Here is a 23968-nt window from a genome sequence, read left to right as displayed (position 1 = left end):
TTGGTTCCTTAGTCGCACTAGCCATATTTCAAGTACTCAATAGCAGGTGGCTATGGTATTAGACATCACATGTTATAGAACACTCCAATCATTCAGAAAGTTTACTGGATATCAAAGCCTTAGATATTCTACAGCCCTTCATGTTTTCAGTCTTTCATACCTATATTTGTAGTTACATGATTCCTTCAATAATCACAAAAGAAACAGTCAAGCCATTCCCAGGTTTAACACAGTAAAATCAACTTGCTTCTTGTTGCCTTCTCCCACAGCAGACACAGTTTCAGCTTTCCCCATCCTGCTAGGGCAGCTACTACCAGGACCCCAGCCAGCCTAAAAAGGCACCTCCTTTGCAATGAGTGGAATGCACCTTTGTAGGAAGAAAAAGGCAACCTGTCTTCTGGATGTATACAAACCCAGTGCCAGGGCATGTAGGTTAGAAATAGAGTGCAGGCTGGCATTTCACTACCATGTGCCTCCTCAGCCAGATACTCTTGTGCCGTGTAAGTAGAGATCCTAGTTACCACTATTTCACTTATTTTCCATTTTCCAACATTCTGTTGCCATCTCTCCCCTGCTGTCCTCTTCTGTCTCGTTCTTTGTCCTCGTGGGTTTACAGCTTAGTGGATTCCTATGCTATCATTTTAGTGGATTCCATGTGGATTTAATTCTCAAACTAAAAGTATGAATTAAAACTTTTCCACTTGTATATTTTTCTTTCTGTTATGATTCCACCTATCAGTGCTAAAAATGTATTCCAATCAATCACACAACAAATCTCAAGTAGATATATACCTGAGTAGGACAGAGGTAGAGACTCCATAGTCTATCCTTTTAAAATAACATAGACAACCAGAATTATCAGTTCACAAGCAGAAAGTTGATATCTGGGTGATCCAAATCCTAATCTCTAGAAAGTACGCTAAACCTCCTGCCAAAGTGAAAAAGTCACTTCTCAGAAAAACTCTTTGAGACAATACCTCAAAAACAAATTGACTCTTAATTCTGATGCTTTTTGATTTACCAGTAACAGATATAATTCTTAATAAAAATAGAAGAAACAAGTATCATTGTTTAAAATTACAAACCTGCGCTGGTGGTACTTGCAATGGATTGTTATCCAAAATTATTACTTGTAAATGATGCAGCTTCCTGTAACAAACTGGAATTTCGGTCACTTTATTACAAGAGAAATCCAGCTTGACTAAGGGAAGATCTCCTAATTCTGTTCAGGAATAAAAAATAATTAAATTAAATTCTACATAGGTACTCTCTTATTCACGTGAGTAAGAACAGTGAGCATCTTACCATCTGGCAATACATGAAGATTATTTCTTCTTATATTTAGCTCTCTAAGTGATTGTAATTTTCCCATTTGTTGGGGAAGAACCTGAATCTCATTGCAGCTAATATCCTAAGGAAAACAAGAAAATAAAATTATAACAAACTAACAGAGAAATAGAGATGTATTTCAACTTTTAAATTAAAGCACATGGCTAATAGCTAGTAAAAGTCACCTCTAATGTCATTTCTCTAAACATTGATTATCAGGCAGATTTCCATTTATATTACATCGAGAAATCAACTCAGCACAGTTAACATACATTTTTCTGTGCAAAAATGTAAGGTTACAACTTAGTACTACATAAGTAGTACATAAGTCAGCCTTTTGAAAATCTCAACTAAAGACCACTCTTACCAACTAAAAACACAAGTAAGGATGATCCAGGTGCTCTTCATTCATAGGTAAAAATGAAAGACAACTATCAATCATTGTGATAATTTGTCAATTATAGTAGTTGTTTTGAGATACTTGGTTGGGCAGAAGCTGAGAAAGTCAAGGATTTACAGATGTGAGCTGAAGAACCAAAGACCATGGTCAGAAGCGATTTAACTAAACCTATTTCTCAAAGGGATACAAAACATGAGGGATTACAAGCTCAAAATTTTGTGGCTCACGTCATAACCAAAAGGCATTCTAGGAGATCTAATCAGAAATATCTCAGGGTTAGGTTAAAATGCAAACCCCAATTTAAAAGTAAACAATACCACCTTTCCATAATATGAGGATAAAGGCACAGCTTAAATTATTTACTTGTGGTCCCTCTCCCTCCCCTTTCTTACTATCACATCAAAAAAAAGGGAAGAAAAATCTGCAACAAGATCTCAGGCAGCAGTCATTCCAGACACAGTGCAAATGAAATTCATGTTGTACTGCAACTGCCCCCAATTTCCAACTTTCTGGAACTGACATTAGCTTGGAGGGAGAGGAGTGGCACATACATATATTGTTTTATCAAAAGTAAAAAAGGCAGGAGGGTAAATTCAAAAGAAGATAAAGAATATTAAATAATATCTAATCATCTAACCCACAGATGATTTAAAAAATGTATCCTACATAATTCTTTCCAACTATATCTAAGGCATCTTCATTCAACAACAAATATTTATCAAATACAAACTATTTGTTAGGCACTGTTGTAGGTGCTGGGGACACATCAATGAATAAAACAAACAAAAATTCCTGCCTTCGCAGCTCCTTATGGAACTTGCATTCTAACAAGGGGAGTAGATTATACAATATGCTAGAAGGTGATAAGTGCTATGGAAGAAAAAAACAGAGCAGGGTAAAGGAAAATGGCAGTACTAGTAATAGTGGGGAGGGATATTAGCAATTTAGACTGTTTCATAAAGAAGCTGATATTTGAGCAATATTATCAGAGGTGAGAGTATGAGCCATGCCAATACATAAGAAAGGAATATTCCAGACAGAAGGAACAATAAATGTAAAGGCTCTTAGGCAAAGCATGTGTGACATGTACTAAGAACAGCAAGGAATCCCATGTAGCTAGCGGGAAGTGGGCAAGGGGAAGGCTAGGATGGAGGGAGGGGTAAGACTTCGGCTTTTACTCAGAGACATGGGCAGGTACCAGAAACTTTTAAACAGAGGTATGACATGATCTCACTTATGTTTTGACAGGATCACCTTAGCTGTTGTGTTGAAGATAGGCTATTGTCCAAATGATGGATAATAAAATTTTGGGAAAATGCCCATTAAAGCAAATACTATGGCTTCCTCCCGAAGGTGCCTAATACTGAAGATTTCCATACAAAAAAATCCATAAGAATTTGATAGGTAGCTGCCACTTCCCAGAAGAAATAAACCCAGGCACAGGATACTGACCCACTCACCAATGGGTACTCTACAAAATACTCTGCTGGGGATTGAAGGCCTGAGAGTATTTCCTAGATCTAATGACAGAACTTCACTATAGCTGGCTACCACACTCTTATGGAATAGTGTCCTGGGAAAACATTCCAATGACAGGTAATACCCACAAATTCACTGTGTGATTTAAAACTGTCAATTAGCCAGCCTAATGCAACCTACCCACCATTACTAATTTTGAGAGTTTAAAGCACAATAATTTTATAGTGCCTACTAAAATAATGGTTAATATTTTTTCACATTCTATTTAAATAAAAATACTACACTAAATCTAAAAATCCTAAATATTTTTGAAATTTCATTTATCCAAAAACTATCTCATGTAATACAATTTAGAACATAGGGCCAAAAACTGAATGAAAAAGAAATTACAGAGCCACAGAATCTTAAAGTAGAATATATATATAAAATCTTTAAAAACGTTAACAGTGTGCAGGGCAAAGAAAGTAATGGGTCCCTTGTAATATGAATTTGTTAGACCACAAGTTAGATCACATCTTCTGTTCATTTGTGAGTGTAACATTAAAAGAGACCTTAATAAAAGGGAGCATTACCAGTATAGACATAGCTAAAGATAAAAAGTAATAAAAAATAGAAATATAGAAAATATGAAAAGGAATAAAATAAAGATGTTTAAGCTACAGAAAAACAGGTCTTAGAGTTTGGTAAAATGGAGAGCAGACATACAACAGATTACAAATATCCGAAGGGAAGAAAAGTTGTCATTATCTATATACTTCTTCACATGGTAGTCCCAGGACCAATGGATAAAAGTGATGGGGCATGTATCTTAATTCAAAGTAAGAAAGATAACAAAGTTCTGCAAAAGAGAATTAGGGCTGCCTCAGATACACACACGCGAAGATTTGTCCACCATTGAAAATATACAACTAGATGTGTCAGGGATTCCTGTGTTAGGAAGTGGTTATATCTGATCACTTATAAGATCTCTTACAATATTAAAATTCTGTGGTTCTACAACATAACAAGACTAAGTTCAAGGAAGTTTCTTTGCATTACAATTGCACACGTAGGTATTCTCTAATGAATAAAAAAGAAAAGACATTCCTGAAATTTCTCTTCCTTACATTCTATTTGCACATTAATTTCCCATTATAAAACTGTATATACATTCCTCAAGAAAACTTTTGGCCCTCCACACATTAAAAAGTCATATTTATGAACACTTTTTAAAAGAATCTATGTATTGGGAAAGCATTACTCAAGATCAAACAGAAAATAAAAATAAACAGCATGGTATATTGTATGAGGTAGAAGTAACAGAAAAATGTGAAAACAGCTCAGTGCTTTGAAGATTTGATTATGTTTCTCTCAGAGTTCAATGTCCTTTAATACCTACAATGGTACGTTCAAAGTAATTACTTTAAATTATTCCTATGTTTCTATAATCAATTATATCAATTTCTATAATCAATTATATAAATGTCCTCTTTCCATTTATCTTGGTTCCATTTATCTTGGTGTCATAAAATCACACAAGGATATAGGAGAGGAAGGTCATTTTATTAATTCTACTGTTTGTAGGCACTGTACTCTCCTCTCTCTGACGCTTTCATAGAAGCCCTGTAAAACCTTAAAAAAAAAAAACCCACCTTATCTTTTCCTGGTCTAAGACCTCTACTGTCCACAAGATGGATAGACAAATGCTTATTTGTTTGAAAGCATTTAAGACTTGTAATCAAGCCTTCTAACCTCACTAGGACTGAGGAACAACCAGGCTTTTATTGTAGCTGTGAGCTAAAATCAGACATAAGCAATGGTATCTCAAAATTTCACTAAAGTGAACTTAGGCATATATCAAGTTATTTTTTTTAATTACAGTGAAATTCCATAAAGGAATTAATCTTCAGAAATATAAAGGTATGTATTATGCATATTATATACAATCGATGCAACTATTTTACTCACCAATTCCATTAAATCTTTTAACTTCCCGATTTCTTCTGGAATGGATACCAGTTTATTATTACTGAGGACCAAAACTTTAAGGGGAAGATCAAATAGGTATTTTGGCAATGTTGATAAAAGATTTCGACTGAAAAGAATAAGAAAGTCTCATTATGAGAAATATGTCTGAAACTTGACATGTTATGTTGAAAAAGAACAGATCACCTCAAAAGTAAATTTTCACTAAATAGTAACTATCATTTAATGAGTGCTTACTTTGTAACAGGCTAAAATCTTTACATGCACTATCTCACTTAATCCTCATAGTAACCCCACAAGACTATTATCTCCATTATACAAGTAAAAATGAAGGTTAAAATTGCTTAAGTGACTTGCCCAGGCACGACAGACTGCAAAGCCTGTGCTGTTACCTATGATATTGTCCTACACACCACCAGCCCTCAAAACCTAGAATTATTCTTCTGAGCTAGAAATTGCTAGAACCTTGCTCTCTGGCATAATTTCACTATATTCAATACCTCTACACCCCTAGGGAAAGGCTCCAAGGATAAATTTGCATGTGCTGTGTTCAAATTTATGAAAGAATGAATAGAATTATATCTTTAAAAACATGTAGTAACCCTAACCCATTCGCTTTTGTTATGGGTTTATGGTAGAACAGTCTACTAGCACCTTTATCTCAGTTCAAAGTTGATACAACATTCCTGTCTCTGTGCATACATTTAAATATAAGGACAACTAACATTTATTGAGTGCTTACTATGCGGCAGGCCATGTTCAGAGCACCTCACATGAATTAACTTGACTAACCCTCAAAACAACCTACTTTAGGAAGATAGACACTTTCATGATGCCCATTTTACAGATGAAGAAAAAGTCTAAAAGAGATTAAGTAAACTGCTCAAAGTCACAGAGCTGGTAAGTGGAAGAGTCAGGATTCAAATCCAGGCAATTTGGCTCTGGGTCCCTTACCCTCAAACTAATTTTGGTCAAATTTACATGCCACTGCAGACTGACCCAAACAATCCCTGCTGTAGACTGTTTGTGTCCTCCCCATTCAAAACTATAATGTTGAAACCTAATCCCCAATGTGATGGTATTTGGAGGTGGGGCCTTAGGGAGGTGGATCAGTGGCCTTAAAAAGAGATCCCAGAGAGCTCCCTTGCTCTTTACGCCATGTGAGGACTCAGCTAGAAGCCAGCCATCTATATGAACCAGGAAGCAAGTCTTCTCCAGACACGAATCTGCTGGCACTTTGAACTTGAACTTCCCAGCCCCCAGAACTGTGAAAAATAAATTTCTGTTGTTTATAAGCCACCCAGTCTATGGTATTCTGTTACAGCACCACGAGAACAGACTAAGACAATCCTACTACCAAAATATATAAAGTGCATCATTATATTTACATACTACCAAGCATTCATTAGCAATTTGCTATTATTTTTCCTGCTTTTCAAAGTGATATTTATAGACTTGTACCTAGCATTTTGTGTAACATGCAGGCAACAAAAGCCCAATGTTACCCCATTGGGGGGACTTCAAGACCTTTCACCTCATTTTATGCCCGCACAAGATGTCCAGAAACACTAGACTAGCTTCAATCACATGGCACAGACTTTAATAAAAAAGGATAATGCCCCAAGACCAGCAATCCTAGCGGACTGGTGGAATGTCAAATATGCCAGGTGCTTGTCACAACCCTTGCACTTTAAGGATCAAGTAGGAGGATGCTTGGGAAAGTGGTCTGTCTAGAGCACACAGGGATCTTCCTGAGGATTCCACTGAAAAGGAGAGTAGAATCCAGGAAGAAAGAAAGAGCTAAAAAATTATCTTACAAGTTTCTCAAGATCTTCTCACCAAAATAAAAACTAAACAGGAAAAAGAATGGCACATACAAACTCATTCTAATCTCCCTCACACCAAGAAAGTTTAAAAATTGGCTTCTTTTCTTCCCTTAAGAAGCAGGTTTATCGAGTTAGCAGTCAGCTTTCCATTTCTTTATACACAGCTAATAAGTCATCAATCTTCACTTTTTTGCCACACGTTTTAGAGATAGTCAAAGGAAGTCAGTCACTAGAACAAATGTTATTTTAATACAGTGTATTCAAAAATTTCTCCAACTGTAAACAAAAACCAGGAGTCAACTTTTAGAGATCAAAACAGGAAAGAATCACAGAAAGTTTTAGCAGAACTATTCTAAGATCTACCATACATGTTAATATAGAAATGCAATTCAATTTTGACAAATCACTTTTTCCATAAAAGAACAAAATAAAAAAAAGACAAAAAACTTAAAAATACCTCACTTTCCTCAAACCTTTCCCAAGCGAGGCCAAGGAGATTATGTACCCAATTAGAGAAAGGAACAACCCAAATGACCAACCTCTATGAAAGGAAATTCCTCTCACACATTTTAAGGTGTAAAATGGTTTCAGTTAAAGTATTATATTCAGTTATAGTATGTACTGACAGGTTACACCACTGGGGGAGACATAAATAATATATCACAGAGAGAAAGAAATGCTATTATTTATGTATATTAATTATATTTACTATTTCCCTATATGAGAATTTAGACAAGTAACTTTGTTAAGGAAGGGGGAAGAAATTATTCCTTATAACTAGAAACATAAAAGAAAAATAAGAAAAAGATTCTAAAGTTAAGTCACAATATACCAGTTTCCATTCAATGTCACTCATTTGATAGGGCAATTTTTTCTTATACTTATTCAATGTTCACTCTATTATAAATATAGGGTAATAGCTAAGAATGAGAGTTCTATAGCCATACTGCTGCTTTGATTTGAATCTTGGCTCTACCACTTGCGATATATATAATTTTGGGCAAATAGTTAACCTCTCTCTGTGCTTCAGTTTCCTCATCTGCAGTGCAGGGATAATTAACCACGTATCTCAAAATGCTGTTGTGAAGATGTGATGAGGTAATATGGGTAAAGTATTTGTAACACTGCTTGGCACACAGTAAGCACTTATTATTAACATCAATTACCCGCTTCCTAACCTTCCAACACTCCCATGCCAATCTATCCATCCTTGAAGTAGCAACAAGAAGTCACGAGAGTGAAAAATATAAATCAAGAACTGTTTCTTTATAATGTTCCACTTTAACTGAGGATGCATATAAATAAATCTGTGTTGTGGTGCTATGATTTCAGTAAAATATTTCTGATCTAAAGCCTTGGTACTCAAAGTGATGTAAGGACCAGCAGGCATGGGCATTACCAGGGAGCTGTTAGAAATGCTGGCCCCAGTGCAGACCTATGGAATCAGAATCTGCATCTGATTCCTGTGCACAGTAAAGTTTGAGAAGCACTGCTGTCAAGAACAAGACCAAAAGCCTATAATGTGGATATATAAAAAATATAAATAAGATACTCCTGAGATATAGGCTACATAGCCAAACCAAATACATTCCTTTTCAACTAAAAAGAATCAGAACTGTAATAAAAAACAAAATCTACCCCCCCAAAATTGTTTCCTTACCTAATATTAAGGTATGTTAACATCTGTAGGTTTTTAATGGCTTCAGGAATGGTTTTGATGCAATTATGATATAAATTTAACGTTTCAAGAGGTGCAAATAACCAGACATCAGAAGGAATTTCTGTAAAACGATTTCTTGAAAGATCTGAAAAATAAAAGTAATGTTTGAGTGTCAAACATACACCTGTATTTATGGAATTAACAGAACTATTTTCACACTTGCTGAATCACTTAGAATCCAAGCAACTATTTCAAATATTGACCTCATGGAAAGTCTGTTCATTAACAAACCGTACTTTATATACTTCACTATCTTTAAACATTATCTTTTGAAGTATCAGTGAGGAATTCTCTCTGATATTTAAAAACACGAAAAAAACCTCCCCTGATCCCACATCAGCCTCCATCCACCTCTGCCTCCTTTATAGCCAAATTTACATAAATCTACAACATAACTGTCTAATTTACCATGGACTTCTCAACCCACTGTAATTTGCTTTCTATTCATTCTCATGCCCACCAAGGTCACCAACAGCCTCCATTATCAACCACCAGTCAGCCATCTGGAAATATTTCTCTTCCCTTGGCTTGGAAGACTACATTTCTGGATCATTTCCTATTATCTCCCTGGCTACTTCTTAGTCTCTTGCTAGATTCTTCTCTACCCATACTGTGAATATTAGTGTTCCTAAGGGCTGTGACATAAGGTACTCTTTCCTTAAGATATATACTCTATTAGGTGATTTTATCCAAAACCGGGGTTAGTATTCATATATTGACAAATTTCAAATTAAATATATGTTTGAACACCTATGTTCTAATCTTTAGGACTTCCTCTGGATATCTCTCAGGCACCTCAAACTCTCCAAGTGTAAAATCGGAACTGAAGATCTTCTTCCACATATCTCTTTCTCTCATCTTAGATAATGTCACCAATATCCTGCTCACGAGCTGCTCAAACCACAAACTTGTTCGCCCTTGATTCCTTCCTCTCCTAAATTATTCCAGGTACACACAAATATACTTCTATGCATTTAAGTTTTCATAAAAATAAAATCATGGAATTATTATAACTATTATACCTCTATTGAGAGTTTATTTGTTAAATGAAAATTTGAAAAATATTTAGGATATCATGTGGCAGGTTGAAAAAAAATACCCTAAAAGCGTTTCTCAACCAAAGTACGATTGACCTTTTGGGCTGTATAACTATTTGTTGTAAGAGGCTATCCTGGGCATGGTAGGATATTTAGCAGCATCCCTGACAACTACCTACTAGATGCTAGTAACACCCTCTAGTCATGAAAGCCAAAAAATGTCCCCTGGAGTACAAACCCTCCTACCCCTGTTGAGGACCACTGCCTGAACAACTATCAAATTAGCTATCTTACAGTAGGAATATACTTTGCTTACACAACTTCATTATACTTATTTGGTTAAAAACATAAGACTATCATTCACCTCTGTCAAGAAGAACATCTATAGTGTATTTTAGCCCACTGTACCTCACTTAGCATATGGTATGCCCTCATAAGAACAGCTTCCTACCAACACTCAACTTCCTCACTCTGAGGGATGAGACCTACATATTTAGCAGTATAATAAATTCCCTATTCAGAATATTAATATACATGTATTAATATGTTTTTATGTATGTGTGTATACACACACACTCACCTAATGCAAAACTTCATAATTGGCGAAAGAAAACTTTAGTTATGATTATATAATATAAAGATTAATTTGGATTCTTCTTCCTCCCACCATAAGATTCTGAATAACTAAATAAAAGGATAGACAGAATTATTAGAAACCAAATTCTGAACTTTCATTTTCCTGGCTCACCTCCTCTGAGCGCCCAAGCATCGTGCAGTTCTATTTAGGGGGAAAAATTAAGTCTTTTTTTTTTTTTTTTTTAGTTTAGAATGTTTCTTTTACAGTTGACTTTTACCTCTTATTCTTGTAACTTCAGAATCCTGGGAGTTGGGCTTCCCTGGTGGTGCAGTGGTTAAGAATCCGCCTGCCAATGCAGGGGGCACAGGTTCGAGCCCTGGTCCGGGAAGATCCCACATGCTGTGGAGCAACTAAGCCCGTGTGCCACAACTATTGAGCCTGTGCTCTAGAGCCCACAAGCCACGACTACTAAGCCCACGCACCACAACTACTGAAGCCCGCGCACCTAGAGCCCGTGCTCCACAATAAGAGAAGCCAACGCAATAAGCCCGTGCACTGCAACAAAGAGTAGCACCCACTCACTGCAATGAGAGAAAGCCCATGTGCAGCAATGAAGACCAAACACAGCCAAAAAAAAAAAAAAAAAAAACACCAAAAGAATCCTGGGAGTTGGGAGTTGAAAATTAATGATTACAGTTAATTTGAAATACTAAAAACAAAATTATGCCCAGTTTGTTATTCTGTATATCTAGTAAGTACTCATAAATAATACACTGGCCCTAGAAACAGATGATGGTAGCTTGCATTGAGACTCCAAGAATAGGGATTAAAAAAAGTAGATAGAATTTGAAATATATTTGATATTAGTACTTCCAAGAATTGGGCAAGTGATTGTTTATGTGGGATAAATAAGAGGTAGTAATCGAGGATGGCACCCAGAATTCTGGCCTAGGCAACTAAATGATGCTACTTAATAGATGAGTGAGAAGTGGAACAGGATTTTTGTTCTTGTTTTTGCTGGTAGGGTTTTGTTTTGTTTTTTGAAACAGAGGTTAGAATCAAGGGTTCAATTTTATATTTGTACAAACTGAGATAACTGAAAGATATCCCACAGGGGACTGTGAAATGGACAGTTAATCAGATCATTCTGGATCTCAGACATGAGGTCTGGGATGGATATATTAAACTGAAAGTTATGGGAATATGGTTAGTACTCTAAAATCATAGAAATGGAAGACATCACCTTAAATCAGAGTACTGAGTCAGAAAGGAAGTTCAAGACTGGGCCATCCAGAAGACCAAGACTTATAAGTTGAGCAGTAAAAACACAACAAGCAGAGAAGACTGAAAATAATAGTCAAGAGAAAACACAAAAATCACAATAAAGAGAGTGTTCAAAGAAGTAACCAGAGAAAAAGACAAAATATCAGTATTAATAATTTAAATAATATCAGGATATTATTTTAATAATTTATATATTATTGTATGATGCTTCATGTTCTTTCCCCTCCAAAAGCAAGATTATTTAGTTAAATTACAACATAGCTACAATGCTGAAGCCTGTGGAACAAAAACCACATTCACAGAAAGACAGACAAGATGAAAAGGCAGAGGGCTATGTACCAGATGAAGGAACAAGATAAAATCCCAGAAAAACAACTAAATGAAGTGGAGATAGGCAACCTCCCAGAAAAAGAATTCAGAATAATGATAGTGAAGATGACCCAGGACCTCGGAAAAAGAATGAAGGCAAAGATCGAGAAGATGCAAGAAATGTTTAACAAAGACCTACAAGAATTAAAGAACAAACAAACACAGATGAACAATAAAATAACTGAAATGAAAACTACACTAGAAGGAATCAACAGCAGAATAACTGAGGCAGAAGAACAGATAAGTGACCTAGAAGACACAATGGTAGAATTCACTGCTGTGGAACAGAATAAAGAAAAAACAATGAAAAGAACTGAAGACAGCCTAAGAGACCTCTGGGACAACATTAAACGCAGCAACATTTGCACTACAGGGGTCCCAAAGGAGAAGAGAGAGAGAAAGGACCCAAGAAAATATTTGAAGAGATTATACTCGACAACTTCCCTAACATGGGAAAGGAAATAGCCACCTAATTCCAGGAAGTGCAGAGAGACCCGTACAGGATAAACCCAAGGGGAAACACACTGAGACACATAGTAATCAAATTGGCAAAAATTAAAGACAAAAAAAAATTATTGAAAGCAGCAAGGGAAAAACGACAAATAACATACAAGGGAACTCCCATAAGGTTAACAGCTGATTTCTCAGCAGAAACTCTACAAGCCGGAAGGGAGTGGCATGATATACTTAAAGTGATGAAAGGGAAGAACCTACAACCAAGATTACTCTACCTAGCAAGGATCTCATTCACATTCGATAGAGAAATCAAAAGCTTTCCAGATAAGCAAAAGCTAAGAGAATTCAACACCACCAAACCAGCTCTACAACAAATGCTAAAGGAACTTCTCTAAGTGGGAAACACAAGAGGAGAAAGGGACCTACAAAAACAAACCCAAAACAATTAAGAAAATGGTAATAGGAACATACATATCAATAATTACTTTAAACGTGAATGGATTAAATGCTCCAACCAAAAGACACAGGCTTGCTGAATGGATACAAAAACAAGACCCATATATATGCTGTCTACAAGAGACCCACTTCAGACATAAGGACACATACAGAGTGAAAGTGAGGGGAATGGAAAAAGATATTCCATGCAAATGGAAATCAAAAGAACGCTGGAGTAGCAATACTCATATCAGATAAAATAGACTTACAAATAAAGAATGTTACAAGAGACAAGGAAGGACACTATATAACAACCAAAGGATCAATCCAAGAAGAAGATATAACAATTATAAATATATATGCACCCAACAAAGGAGCATCTCAGGGCTTCCCTGGTGGCGCAGTGGTTGAGAGTCTGCCTGGCGATGCAGGGGACATGGGTTCGTGCGCAAGTCCATGAAGATCCCACATGCCGCGGAGCAGCTGGGCCCGTGAGCCATGGCCGCTGAACCTGCGCGTCCAGAGTCTGCGCGTCCAGGGCCTGTGCTCCACAACGGTAGAGGCCACAACAATGAGAGGTCCATGTACCACAAAAAAAAAAAAAAAAAAAAAAAAGGAGCATCTCAATACGTAAGGCAAATGCTAACAGCTATAAAAGAGGAAATCGACGGTAACACAACAATAGTGGGGGACTTTAACACCTCACTTACACCAAAGGACAGATCATCCAAACAGAAAATTAATAAGGAAACACAAGCTTTAAATGACACAATAGACCAGATAGATTTAATTAATATTTATAGGACATTCCATCCAAAAACAGCAGATTACACTTTCTTCTGAAGTGCACACAGAACATTCTCCAGGATAGATCACATCTTGGGTCACAAATCAAGCCTCAGTAAATTTAAGAAAATTGAAATCATATCAAGCATCTTTTCTGACCACAATGTTATGAGATTAGAAATCAATTACATGGGAAAAAAATGTAAAAAACACAAACACATGGAAGCTAAACAATACGTTACTAAATACCCAAGAGATCACTGAAGAAATCAAAGAGGAAATCAAAGAATATCTAGAGACAAATGACAATGAAAACACGACAGTCCAAAACCTATGGGATGCAGCAAAAGCAGTTCTAAGAGAGAAGTTTATAGCAATACAATCCTACCTCAAGAAACAAGAAAAATCTCAAGTAAACAATCTAACCTTACATCTAAAGGAACTAGAGAAAGAAAAACAAAAAAACCCAAAGTTAGTAGAAGGAAAGAAATCATAAAGATCAGAGCAGAAATAAATGAAATAGAAACAAAGAAAACAATAGCAAAGATCAATAAAACTAAAAGCTGGTCCATTGAGAAGATTAAAAAAATTGATAAACCATTAGCCAGACTCATCAAGAAAAAGAAGGAGAGGACGCAAATCAATAAAATTAGAGCTGAAAAAGGAGAAGTTACAACAGATAATGCAGAAATACAAAGCATCCTAAGAGACTACTACAAGCAACTCTATGCCAATAAAATGGACAACCTGGAAGAAATGGACAAATTCTTAGAAAGGTATAGCCTTCCATGACTGAACCAGGAAGAAATAGAAAATATGAATGGACCAATCACAAGTAATGAAATTGAAACTGTGGTTACAAATCTTCCAACAAACAAAAGTCCAAGACCAGATGGCATCACAGGTGAATTCTATCAAACATTTAGAGGAGAGTTAACACCCGTCCTTCTCAAACTCTTCCAAAAAACTGCAGAGGAAGGAACACTCCCAAACTCATTTTACGAAGCCACCATCACCCTGATACCAAAACCAGACAAAGATACTACAAAAAAAGAAAATTACAGACCAATATCACTCATGAATATAGATGCAAAAATACCCAACAAAATACTAGCAAACAGAATCCAACAACACACTGAAAGGATCATACACCATGATCAAATGGGATTTATCCCAGGGATGCAAGGATTCTTCAATATACGCAAATCAATCAATGTGACACACCATATTAACAAATTGAAGAAGCAAAACCATATGATCATCTCAATAGATGCAGAAAAAGCTTTTCACAAAATTCAACACCCATTTATGATAAAAACTCTTCAGAAAGTAGGCATAGAGGGAAGCTACCTCAACATAATAAAGGCCATATACGACAAACCCACAGCAAACATTATTCTCAATGGTGAAAAACTGAAAGCATTTCCTCTAAGATCAGGAACAAGGCAAGGATGTCCGCTCTCACCACTATTATTCAACATAGTTTTGGAAGTCCTAGCCAAGGCAATCAGAGAAGAAAATGAAATAAAAGGAATACAAATTGGAAAAGAAGTAGTAAAACTGTCACTGTTTGCAGATGACATGATACTATACATAGGGAATCCTAACGATGTCCCCAGAACACTACTAGAGCTAATCAATGAATTTGGTAAAGTTGCAGGATACAAAATTAATGCACAGAAATCTCTTGCATTCCTATACACTAATGATGAAAAATCTGAAACAGAAATTAAGGAAACACTCCCATTTACCACTGCAACAAAAAGAATAAAATACCTAGGAATAAACCTACCTAGGGAGACAAAAGATCTGTATGCAGAAAACTATAAGACACTGATGAAAGAAATTAAAGATGATACAAACAAATGGAGAGATATACCATGTTCTTGGATTGGAAGAATCAATATTGTGAAAATGACTATACTACCCAAAGCAATCTACAGATTCAATGCAATTCCTATCAAATTACCAATAGCATTTTTTACAGAACTAGAACAAAAAATCTTATGTATGGAGACACAAAAGACCCCGAATAGCCAAAGCAGTCTTGAGGGAAAGAAACGGAGCTGGAGGAATCAGACTCCCTGACTTCAGACTACACTACAAAGCTATAGTAATCAAGATAATATGGTACTGGCACAAAAACAGAAACATAGATCAATGGAACAGGATAGAAAGCCCAGAGATAAACCCACGCACCTATGGTCAACTAATCTATGACAAAGGAGGCAAGGATATACAAAGGAGAAAAGACAGTCTCTTCAATAAGTGGTGCTGGGAAAACTGGACAGCTACATGTAAAAGAATGAAATTAGAACATTCCCTAGCACCATACACAAAAATGAACTCAAAATTGATTAGAGACCTAAATGTAAGACCGGACACTATAAAACTCTTAGAGGAAAACATAGGAAGAACACTCTTTGACATAAATCACAGCAAGATCTTTTTTGATCCACCTCCTAGAGTAATGGAAATAAAAACAAAAATAAACAAATGGGACCTAATGAAACTTCAAAGCTTTTGCAGAGCAAAGGAAACTACAAACCAGACGAAAAGACAACCCTCCGAATGGGAGAAAATATTTGCAAACGAATCAATGGACAAAGGATTAATCTCCAAAGTATATAAACAGCTCATGCAGCTCAGTATTAAAAAAACAAACAACCCAATCCAAAAATGGGCAGAAGACCTAAATAGACATTTCTCCAAAGAAGACATACAGATGGCCAAGAAGCACATGAAAAGCTGCTCAACATAACTAATCATTAGAGAAATGCAAATCAAAACTACAATGAGATATCACCTCACACCAGTTAGAATGGGTATCCTCAGAAAATCTACAAACAACAAATGCTGGAGAGGGTCTGGAGAAAAGGGAACCCTCTTGCACTGTTGGTGGGAATGTAAATTGATACAGCCACTATGGAGAACAGTATGGAGGTTCCTTAAAAAGCTAAAAATAGAATTATCATATGACCCAGCAATCCCACTACTGGGCATATACCCAGGGAAAACCATAATTCAAAAAGACACATGCACCCCAATATTCATTGAAGCACTATTTACAATAGCCAGGACATGGAAGCAATCTAAATGCCCATCGACAGATGAATGGATGAAGAAGATGTGGTACATATATACAATGGAATATTACTCAGCCATAAAAAGGAACGGAATTGGGTCATTTGTAGAGATGTGGATGAATCTGGAGACTGTCATACAGAGTGAAGTAAGTCAGAAAGAGAAAAACAAGTATCATATATTAATGCATATATGTGGAACCTAGAAAATGGTACAGATGAACCGGTTTGCAAGCCAGAAATAGAGACACAGATGTAGAGAACAAATGTATGGACACCAAGGGAGGAAAGTGGCGGGGGGTGGGGTGGGGTGGGGTGATGAATTGGGAGATTGGGATTGACATGTATACAGTGATGTGTATAAAATAGATAACTAATAAGAACCTACTGTATAAAAAAATAAAAAATAATAATAATATTATGAGTTCCCTTAGGGAATTTAATTAAATTCATAAACTATTTTCTGAATGAGGTAGTATATTTATTTAGTAAATACCACTTAAAATTACAATTAATTATTATTCTAATTTAATTGAGTAAAGCATAATGAAGTTAAAATTAAAACTGAAGCCATTACAAAGCCTCTAATTAAGGAAATCTTGTTCTCGGCTTTTTCAGATTTTAAATATGTATAAACATCTTTTCTAAGAATTGGGTAAACAGAAAAAGAGTGGCAAAAGAAAAATACAACCATAGAGGCAAAGATAAGCAATAACACAAAACTGTATTTTAATTTCTTGATCTCACACTAACAGCATCTCATATTTTCCTTCAAAAAAGTGAAAATTAACGTTTACATAGATATAATGGATAAAATTTAACTCTGATTTAAATTTTTATCTTGTGATGTACAATTAAACCATAAGGAAGTTTTTATAACATTAAAAATCATTTAATGAACACGTGCACTGGGGCAACTAGAATAACATGACTAAAAAAGAACATATTCATACTCAAGAAGTACATGCAAAATTGGTATTTTATTTAATATGGTTCCATCTAAAGATGGAAAACAAACTGTTAATTTACTCCTTATGGGGAGATTCATTTCACAACAGCTTTAAAGTCTGCCTTCTTAGGGGACAAGTAGGACTTGGGAAAAGACAATTATAAAGATGTTTCACCTTTCCCGCACACACAAAAAAGGAAATTAAAATTTGCTCCTTATCTTCCTGCAGTAAGCTGAATGGTGCCCCTCAAAGATATCAGGTCCTAATTCCTGGAACCTGTGAATGTTGGCTTATAGGGTAAAAATTTTTGCAGATATAATTAAGTATCCTGCAATGGATATTATCCTGCATCACCCAGCTGGGCCCTAAATGCCATCACATGTATCTTTATAGGAGGAAGACAGAGGGAAATGAGACAGACACATTGAGGAAAAGGCCATGTGAAGATGGAGGCAGGCATTGGAGTGATGTGGCTTAGGAATGCCAGCAGTCACCAGAAGCTGGAAGAGGCAAGGAATGGATTCTCTGCTAGAGCCTCCAGAGGATTTACGGTCCTGCTGAAACCTTGATTTTAGCTTCAAAAGACTTATTTTGGACTTCTGGTCTCAAGAACTATAAGAGAATAAATTTCTGTTGTTTCAAACCACCAAGTTTGTAGTCACTAGTTACAGCAGCCACAGAAAATAAACAGATTTCTCAAAAATCAGAATTAATGAAAGAATGCCTGCAAAAAATTTTTTAATTAAATAGTTGTACATTTTTTTTCTTAAACAGTAAGGTGATATCTCAGTATCCTTGAGGATAAGTGCCTTTATAACCACTGAACTAGTTTTCTTTTGTCTTGGTCTTTATTATAAAATCATATCAAGCAGTATTGGCAATAACTCAACAGTAGACAGACTGCTGTGTACTGTTTCCTGCCTCCTTCAAATCGCTCCTTGTAAAACGGCTGGGAGCCTGTTAGATGTTAATAGATCATTTTAAATAATCTGATCTAAATTATGTTCTGTATCACTCTTGAGCTTCAGAGGTCAAAGAAGCTAGAGAAGGGAAGAGAGGAGTCAGATGGAATGAAAATCTGTTTGCTGCCTCCCAGGCTGCAGCCACAAGAGCCACAGACGGGTCCATCTGTCACCCAGTGCATTTCTTGGCCCACCAGCTAGCATTTCTGCCAAAATATAGAAAATGACTTTCAGAAAGTATACTATTATACTGTACTAATTATAGTTTTATTTTACTCAGTGTTCAAAAGGCTGTATGACTTTTGTCACACATTGTTAAAACGAACTAAGATACATGAGTCTTCTCTGGGTGATAATAATATAGATTGCTATAGTCCCTCTTATTTTAAAAAAATGCCAGATTATGTTTGAAAATCTGTCACATTTTCACCTATGGAAAAACTTCTAACAATGATGTGTGTTTTAGAAAACACTCATCAGTAACAGAGATAGAGAATTTTCTGCTTAAAGAAACATGACAGTTAAGGAGAGAAATAATTTGAAGTCAGAACTTTAAATTCACATCAACAATAACCTAAGTGGAACTGAAGCAACTGTCTCATGTGTGCGCGTGTGTGCGCGCACACGCACCCTCCACATATGCTAGGTCAGAAGGCTATAGGCTTTGCATAATCATTTCTAATCCTCATAACAACCTTATGAGGTAGCCACTATTCCTCATTATACATATGAATCAAAGACATATTGAATGGCATGACTATAATGTTAAAAAACTAGTAATAACTGACAGCAGAGGGGTTCCAAACTCAGATATGACTTCTAAGTCCATGTTCTATGTGTGCTTTTCCATTCCTCCAACACACTATTGTGACTTCCTGTCCCAGATTTCAAATATTCTGTTCCACTGGAACCACAAAGCAGGGTCAGAGAAATTCTAAATCTCCTAACTACATTCATATCCTAGATTTCTTCTTGCAATAAGAAGCAGAACATATACCTTACTTCAAGTCCCAATTTTTAGTTAAGAAAATAATGAACACCATTATAAAGCTCTCAGCTGTTCCCAATTTACCATTTCAGGACTGTTTAGTCTGAGCCAAAACATAGCTTTCTTGGCTCCTTAAAGAATGGACCCTTATTAATTTTTCAATATTTTAACCAACTCAATAAACAAAGATTAAAAAGAAAATGAAAAAGTAAAGGAGTTTCTTCAAAAGATTCGTAACATTTTATAGGCTGAGTACCTGTCAAGAACTCTAAAGGATCTGAGACTTTAGCCTACTTGTCAGCCAACAAGCTAGCCTACCACAGTTGAATGGAGGCTGGCAGAAGGCATGAGACTCCTGCGTGTCAGAGGACTTTATTACTCACAGCACGGCAAGTGGCATGAGCAGCAAGTCTGTATCAGTTCCTCTTGCCCACCAAATCTCACAGGGGCAACATATATGGGTATAGATGGATACCTGCACATACAATACATCACATTAAAGGAGAGAAAGTCTAAGCTGAGGGAACCCAAATCTTTTATAATAGACAGTACACATGCCTGTACTTTGTTCGAAGGGAGACATTATTTTACTGGATAATAAGCATGATTGTCCTTTCTTCCAAAAGATAGTCCTGAACAAAGGGCAGTTAGTGCCTCACTCCCAAGATATGCCGAAACATGAGACCCACGGAAAATTATCTCCCAAGGTGTACATTCCTTATTGATCAAGGATCAGAAGTTGCAGCCTCACCACAGAAAATACACAAGGTAAAATAATTAAATATCATAAGCATCAAATTCTCTGTGGTTCTGCCCTTAGAGTCTGGGACAGAGGCAGGCAAATCCTGATTCTCACCTTCCAAGTCTCATTCTTATTTCCCAGGCAGCATTCTGACTTGACTCATAGGTTGTGCCACTCATTCAAAATTCCATTAAGCACCATGAATTAGGTACTACGTGTTAGGGTAGCTTAAAAGCCAGTCAGACACCAAGTCTAAGCAATCCCAATTATTGTTCCACCCTAGCACCAAATATTATCGGCTCAGATAATAACACTTCAGTGAAAGGAACTATGAAAAAAAAAAATCACCCCCACTTAGTTCAACTAAAAGTATGATTTTTTACAAAGCTGTTGTGATGGGACCAATACTTCATAATCCTTGGGGTGTATCTCACAGTTTACAGAAGTCCTACAGACTGAAAAATGAGGTATAACTGTTATTTAGTAGATGAGCACTAGACTGTATCTGAATTACATTCTAATTCTACTGATGATTACCTATAAAAGATCGCCAAAATCACTTAATTACTACTACTCATTATCTCAGAGCTACTGAAAATGAGTAAACATTCTGTAACAACCTAAAATCCTTAGAGGAAGTAAGTAAAAGAAACGACAGGAAAATTATCAATTTGTACCTAATGATATATAATGTTCATAAAGATCTAAAATAAAATGATGGAAATTGACAATTATATTCAGTTCTTATTACACGGAAAATATATGCTAGAATTATGTCTTTAGGAGAGTGCATAAAATCAACTAACTAAAATACTTATTTCCTAACATGAAAATGAAAAAAATTTTCTGTGCTCTTCAGTAACTGATATTACTCAAATGTGAGCAGTTACAGCACGTAAAATCTGATTAATACGCTCTCAAATACTAATGCTTCCTTACCTACTTTTCCATCTAAAAGAAGTGTTAGGATTAGAAACAAAAGCAACAAGAAAACAGGAGGCACCACAGCTGTCTGTCAATGCAAGAATGGAGAGTGTCTTTGAAGTATTAGACTCTGATGTTGGAACCTGATGGGAAATGACAACCCCATGGCTCTGGCATCTGCTTTCAACAGATGCCCTCAGCAAAGACAGGTGATTTCTTGATTCAGTATTCCCTAGAAGGGTATTGTGCTGTCATTCAGGAAAAGATAATGAAAAGTCAGTCTATAACATTAAAGCCTTGTTGAATAAGATGTACAGCTCAAGAATTTCTAAGCTACTCCATGATGTTAAAATATTAACCATAAGTACAGTGGAGAGGGAAAAAAAGTATGAAGTAGATATTATAAAAAGTGAAGAAAAAAATGCTTTAAAGCCAACAGTTATGAGAAACAATAACAAGCAGACCTTAGTGACCTGCAGCAACCAATAATGGAAGGCTCCTTTTGAGCACAGGCACTTTGAGAAGCAAGGGGGCAAACAAAAACAGATGCTGCAAGGAGAAACCACAGCTGCTAACCAGAGGGTAGATTATATGCATGCTCAGTGAGAAAAGGACTGTGAGTCATACAACTATTAAGCCACGTGGAAGGACAAGACTTTATTTTTTTTAAGGGGGGAGGGGCAGCTCTATGCACAGTTGTCTGTAGGAAATTCTACAAAGTGTTTCAATTTCACCAAGAAATAATGCAGTATAATGACATTCAAACATCAAAGTGATATTTGAGAATGACACTATACTTCAACCCCTATAAAATTTATTAGACTATAAATTTGGCATTTTGAATTCATGTAGTATTATTTATTAAGTGGTTCTTGAAAAACTTTTATTTTCAAAAGACAAATGTTAGAGCCTCATCACATAACTTTCACTAAAATAAATTCCAGATGGAAGAAAAAGATAAACATGAAAAATGAATCATAAAAAACTAGCAAAACATTCTAGTGAATAGTCACTCAATTCTAGAATGAGGGATGGACTTTCAAAGCATCAAATAAAGAAATAATTCACAAATGAAAAGATTTCTAGATTTAGCTACATAAAAAGGAAAACTGCAGTCTATCAAAAAGCAAAATGATAACAACAACTCATAGATAAAGCCTGGCCCAAGGACATAAACAGATTCAAAAATGAAAAGTATCAATGACCAAGATGTATATGAAAATATATTCAACCTCACTGTTAATCAAAAGAAATGTAAAGAATAAGACACTATAATTCACCCATCAAATTTAAAAGTTTTCAAAGATATTACCCAATGTTGGCAAGGCTAGTTTGAATTGGGCACTTCCCCATATACCACTGATGGAAATTCAAAATGAGGTAACCTGTCTAGAAGGAAATTTGCCAATATGAATCAAGAGCCTTAAAAATGTTCATACCCATTGATCCAAGAATTCAATCTCTAGCAATTTTTAAAACCAAATAAAGATGCATAAAAAACGATGTACATTTCAGTTATTTAATAGAGTAGGAAATTAGAAACAACTTCAATGTCCAACAACAGGTAAAGGCTAAATAAAATACAGTATACCCTCAAAGTGAAATATCCCGCAACCTTTAAAAATAATATTATAGACTTGATTCCTTAATATGGAAATAAGAATGCTCAGAGGGTAAAAACTAGAACACTCAAAATATTAAACTATATACACAGTATGAGCCAATTGTTTCCTTTTAAAATGTACATTTTATACACTCAGTATATACACATACAAAGACCGACAGGTATGTATGTACAAGGTGATGAGTGTGGGGGTATGAAGGAAATACACCAAAATGTTAATGCTTACTCAAGGTTGGTAGAATAAGGAGCGTTTTGTATTTTCTTCTTTATGCTTTTAATATTCTAAATTTTCTACAATAAGCAAACATGCTTCTGTTATAAGGAAACACTATTAATATTATACTACTTTAAAAGTATTATATTTCAGAATGTAAACTGAATTCTAACCATATATATTCCATTCATAAGAATGATGTATCCAGACAGCTATAGGCTAATTATAAGTTGGTATTATATACAATTATTTTGTTTTTATGGGGCACATCTTGGCCCGCTACCAAACATCATCACTGTGCTGTCATGTTTTATTGCTAATCCAATATTATATGTCATAATTTTTAAAATGCAAATTACTATGAAAGTATGCAAGTTTTAATGTCGAAAATCATGCTTTCATGTAAATTATTTTCATAAAGGAAACCCCCAAAACTATACAATTTGAATTGTTATAATTAGTCTGATAATGAAGTAAGCGATAACAAAACATGTCACCTTGACCATCTTTAAGATATCTGAACTGATGCATGATTAATCTAACGTTGATGTACTTTCTGCCTAGGTCAATGTCAACTAGTCACTGAAAATCAAATGGATCTGTTTATACAGGAGGCCCTCCTTATCTACAGATGGGGAACCCACAGATATGGAGGGCCAATTGTACTAGGCCATTTTACATAAGGGACTTGAGCATCTGTGGATTTTGGTATTCGCTGGGGTCCTAGAACCAATCCCCCATGGATACTGAGGGACAAGCACACAGTACACTTTTTATTTGCATTAATTATGCTACCTTAGTACATTTCTACTGCATGA

General features: G+C 35.7%; 1 protein-coding gene across 1 annotated transcript in view; it reads right to left on the bottom strand.

Annotated features, from left to right (window-relative positions):
- Window positions 1–23968, bottom strand: part of LRCH2 (leucine rich repeats and calponin homology domain containing 2) — a 94556-nt gene that overhangs the window by 52933 nt on the left and 17655 nt on the right. Inside the window, exons 2-5 of the mRNA XM_019949417.3 lie at window positions 8660–8804; window positions 5156–5282; window positions 1306–1411; window positions 1086–1222 (exon numbers count right to left, since the gene is read on the bottom strand). Of these exons, the coding sequence (XP_019804976.1) occupies window positions 1086–1222; window positions 1306–1411; window positions 5156–5282; window positions 8660–8804 (515 nt within the window). The remainder of the gene's footprint in view (window positions 1–1085; window positions 1223–1305; window positions 1412–5155; window positions 5283–8659; window positions 8805–23968) is intronic.

Source organism: Tursiops truncatus, chromosome X, assembly GCF_011762595.2.
Source record: "Tursiops truncatus isolate mTurTru1 chromosome X, mTurTru1.mat.Y, whole genome shotgun sequence".
Lineage (NCBI taxonomy): Eukaryota > Metazoa > Chordata > Mammalia > Artiodactyla > Delphinidae > Tursiops > Tursiops truncatus.
This window is presented reverse-complemented; position numbering and strand designations above follow the sequence as displayed.